General features: G+C 53.4%; 1 protein-coding gene across 1 annotated transcript in view; it reads right to left on the bottom strand.

Annotated features, from left to right (window-relative positions):
• Snx15 (sorting nexin 15) overlaps nt 1–3435 on the bottom strand; it is a 14526-nt gene that overhangs the window by 890 nt on the left and 10201 nt on the right. The window contains exons 3-7 of the mRNA XM_031384973.1: nt 3136–3256; nt 1940–2055; nt 1696–1843; nt 1289–1432; nt 431–688 (exon numbers count right to left, since the gene is read on the bottom strand). Of these exons, the coding sequence (XP_031240833.1) occupies nt 431–688; nt 1289–1432; nt 1696–1843; nt 1940–2055; nt 3136–3256 (787 nt within the window). The remainder of the gene's footprint in view (nt 1–430; nt 689–1288; nt 1433–1695; nt 1844–1939; nt 2056–3135; nt 3257–3435) is intronic.

A 3435-nucleotide genomic window follows, 5' to 3' on the forward strand; every position in this document is an offset into this window, starting at 1 on the left:
AAAAAAAAAAAAAAAAAAAAATTAAGGGAAAATTCTGCCCAATGTCTCCAGTTGACCTGTGGGAAACAGAGGCTCATGGCCCCTCTTTCTTTCTTTAGAATATGTTGTGTGTGTGTGAGTGAGCACGTGAGGGTCAGTGGACAACCTTAGGTGTAGGTCTTCCCCCTCACTGCGTCTGAGATGTCTTTGTTGTTCTCTGCAGCCATGCCAGGCTCAGCTGCCCTGAGTTTCTAGGGATTCTCCTGTCCCCTGCCTCCCATCTTGTCATCGGAACTCTTGATTTCCCTTCTCTGCAGTTGCATACCGCTTTGTGTGGCTCTGGGCATTCTAGTTCAGGTCTTCCTGCTTGCACAGCATGTGCTTTACTGATTGTGCTACCTCCCATGGCCCTTCGCTTTCCATTTTCCCTCCTTCCTACTACCCTACCCACCTGAGACGCCCTGAAGCAGGATGTGCACCCCGTCTTGGTAGCCTTGGAGAGCAGCAGCATAGGCCCCAGCCTTTTCATTCCGCAGGGCTTGAGTGATGAGCTCTGTGGCCTGGCCCAGGTAAGCTGGGGCAGGTTCTTCATCCCCAGCCTCTTCCTCCTCCTGTCCTCCTGGCTCCCAGGGTTCCTGGTCCAGCCTTTTGGACTGTACCTCTATGGCTGCCAGCTCACCTGTGTGGGTAGGGCTGGGGCCTGTACTTTCTGTAATAAAACAGGGAGGAGTCAGGGCAGACTAGCCCTCTCTTTCTCAAGGCCTGTTGCCCACCCCAGGTGTCACCAAGACACCAAACTGTCCCACTGGAGGCTAGACAACCACAAAGTCACTGGAGTAGAAGGAAGCAGCTGGGATCTGTTTCCTTGGTTTGGCTCAGGAGGTAAAAGGCTTTGTTGATTATTATTGCTGTGTGCATGAGTGCAGGCGTGAATGCAGGCGTGAGTGTGCCATGGCTGGAGGACAGGATCTGGGCTTGTTTGTCTAATCATCTATGGTGCAGCCTGGGGATGGAACCAGGTTGCCAGGCTCACAGGGCAGGGCTTTCACCCTCTGAGCCATCTTGCTGGCCTATGACCTTGAACTTCTGGCCTTTCTGCTTCTGCCTCTCAAGTGCTAGTTAGTATTCAGGGTACATGCCACCAAGGCCAGCTACAGCAAGTCTGTGAGCAATAGGACCCTATGGTGATATGCTACCCAGAGTTTGCTCAGAGAGGAGGACTCAGCTCCACCCTCCACGACTCCTCCCAGAGCTTCTCACAGCCAGGGAGGACACCCCTTAGTTCCGCTACCCAACACCTGCTCCTTACCCTCTTTGGAGTAAGGGTCGAAAAGGGCAAGTTCAGCCTCTGAGAGGGGGCCTCGAGCCGGGGAGCCAGAAGCTTCCTCGGTGCTGTCACAGCTGAAGAGAAGGTCCAAGGCCTCCTGTGCAGGGCTGGATGGGAGGGGATCCACTGAGGAGAGACCAGAGGGACCCTGATGTTTCTCCACTTTCAAAACAGAAAGTTGCCAAACCCTATTTGATAGATGAGCCAACTGAAGCTCAGAAACATAAATGACCTGTTTAGAGGTCCTCCCCAGGAGAGAGATCCTCCCCAGGAGGGAGGTCCTCCCCAGGAGGATGGTCCTCCCCAGGAGGATGGTAGAACTGCCCACCCCCTACGCTCTCCCCTGAGGTCCCTAAGGAGGACTCATTCCTTCCCTGATCCTGATATACCTGGCACCTCCAACTCCTCCTGGCCCCTCCTTTCCGCAGGCAGTGGCTGGAGTAGCCGGGCCTCATCAGGAGGTGGTGTGGGGATGAGAGGGGGTGGCAAGATTTGCAGGTCCCTGGACACCTCAGAGGGCCGTGTCACCTCCCCACCCTGCAGGAGACAAAAAGTCCAGCAGGGGAGGGGGTCAGGAATGTAGCTGGTAAGGAGGGAAGCTGTACTGGGGAGGGAGAGAGCAGATAGACTTACCCGGAAAAACTCCTTGAGCTGGGGGCTGTTGTTGAGCGCAGGGATGGGCACTGTGAAGCGCAGCAAGTCCTCTGCACCCTTGCGCCGTTCCTCGATCACTGAGGCTTCAAACCGACCTGCAGACCCCAGGACAGGAGAGCAGAGTCACGGGAGCTTCCGGCTCGCTCTCTCTGTTCCCTCTCTTGTCTTGTTTCTATCTCTCTGTCTCTCAGTCTCTGTCTCTCTGACTCTCTCCAGTGTCTCATTATGTAACTGGCTGGCTTTTGAACTTGCTATGAAGACCTCGAAATCACAGAGATGCACCTGTGTCTGCCTTCTCTGTGCTGGGATTTAAGGGGTGGGCTATTGTGCTGACAGGAAAGGCCATGTGAGGCTTGGATCTGATCAGGAGGGAAGTAAAGCTCAGAGAAGGAGGTGACTTGCCCCAAGTCACAGAGCAAGACCCTGTTTCACTGCTGGGCAAGGTGGAGCACACCCTTGTTAGCCCATACTTGGGAAGCTGAGGTTGGAGGATCAAGGCTAGCCTGGACTACATTTGAGGTTTTGTCTCAAGAAAATTGAAAAAAACAAAAAACCAAACCAAGCCAACAACAAATGCGAAGCTACATGTAGTATAGGCTAGCTCTTGCCTTATTGTTGTGCTGGGGGCACAGCCTGCATCCTGGCCTACTCTCCATGAGGATCTCATTGGCCCCGTGTGACCTGCCAACAACACAGAACTCTGGGAACTCCTGGAATTAATGGGTTAATTGATTCCTGGTTCTCTGCTATGAGAACTTGCTTGGTTTTGTCACTCATATCCTTTTTGACTCTCTCCAGCAACAGAGCCATCAGCAGATATGGCCTCTGAATTTGGACCAGAGCCATATGTCAAAATAAGCATTTCCTCTATAGAAACTAGTGCATCCTGTGTGACATTGCAACAGAGAACAGACTGGGGCTCAGACAAAGGCCTTTCGCCTTGGCGAGCCTCATCTTGCTGCGACTGTTCTTAGCCCAACACACAATAAATAAGGGGTAGGTTGCTCTGAGTCTCAGCTTCCCCATATTTCAAAGAGGCTATCTCAGAAGGCCCATCTAGTCTTCCAAAGATGTCTGTTCAGGGTACAGGACCACACTCACAGCCCCCATCAGACTAGATCCCTTTGCCTAAACCTACCTGCACACTGGGGCAGAGGTTCAGGCTCAATACTCACCAAACACCTGGGCACGTGGGAAAGCCGGAAACTCCTCCAGGCGACGGAAGAGGTTGCGGTGAGTGTAGGCTAAGTCCCCATGGAGCTTACGGAAGTCACTGTATCTCTTCCAGACCACTACCTATGTGGCAGGCGAGAACTGACCTGGACCATCCTGGTGGGAAGCAGCCTTCCCATGCTCAGTCTATCCTAGAGTCTGAGCAGGATGGCGCGCCCTCTCCAGCACAGGCCAGGGAAGAAGGCAGGGCCTTGAAGTTACAGCTAGCTAGTCCCTTACTGATGCTGACCGTGTACACGGGA

The sequence above is a fragment of the Mastomys coucha genome, unplaced genomic scaffold (assembly GCF_008632895.1).
Source record: "Mastomys coucha isolate ucsf_1 unplaced genomic scaffold, UCSF_Mcou_1 pScaffold21, whole genome shotgun sequence".
Lineage (NCBI taxonomy): Eukaryota > Metazoa > Chordata > Mammalia > Rodentia > Muridae > Mastomys > Mastomys coucha.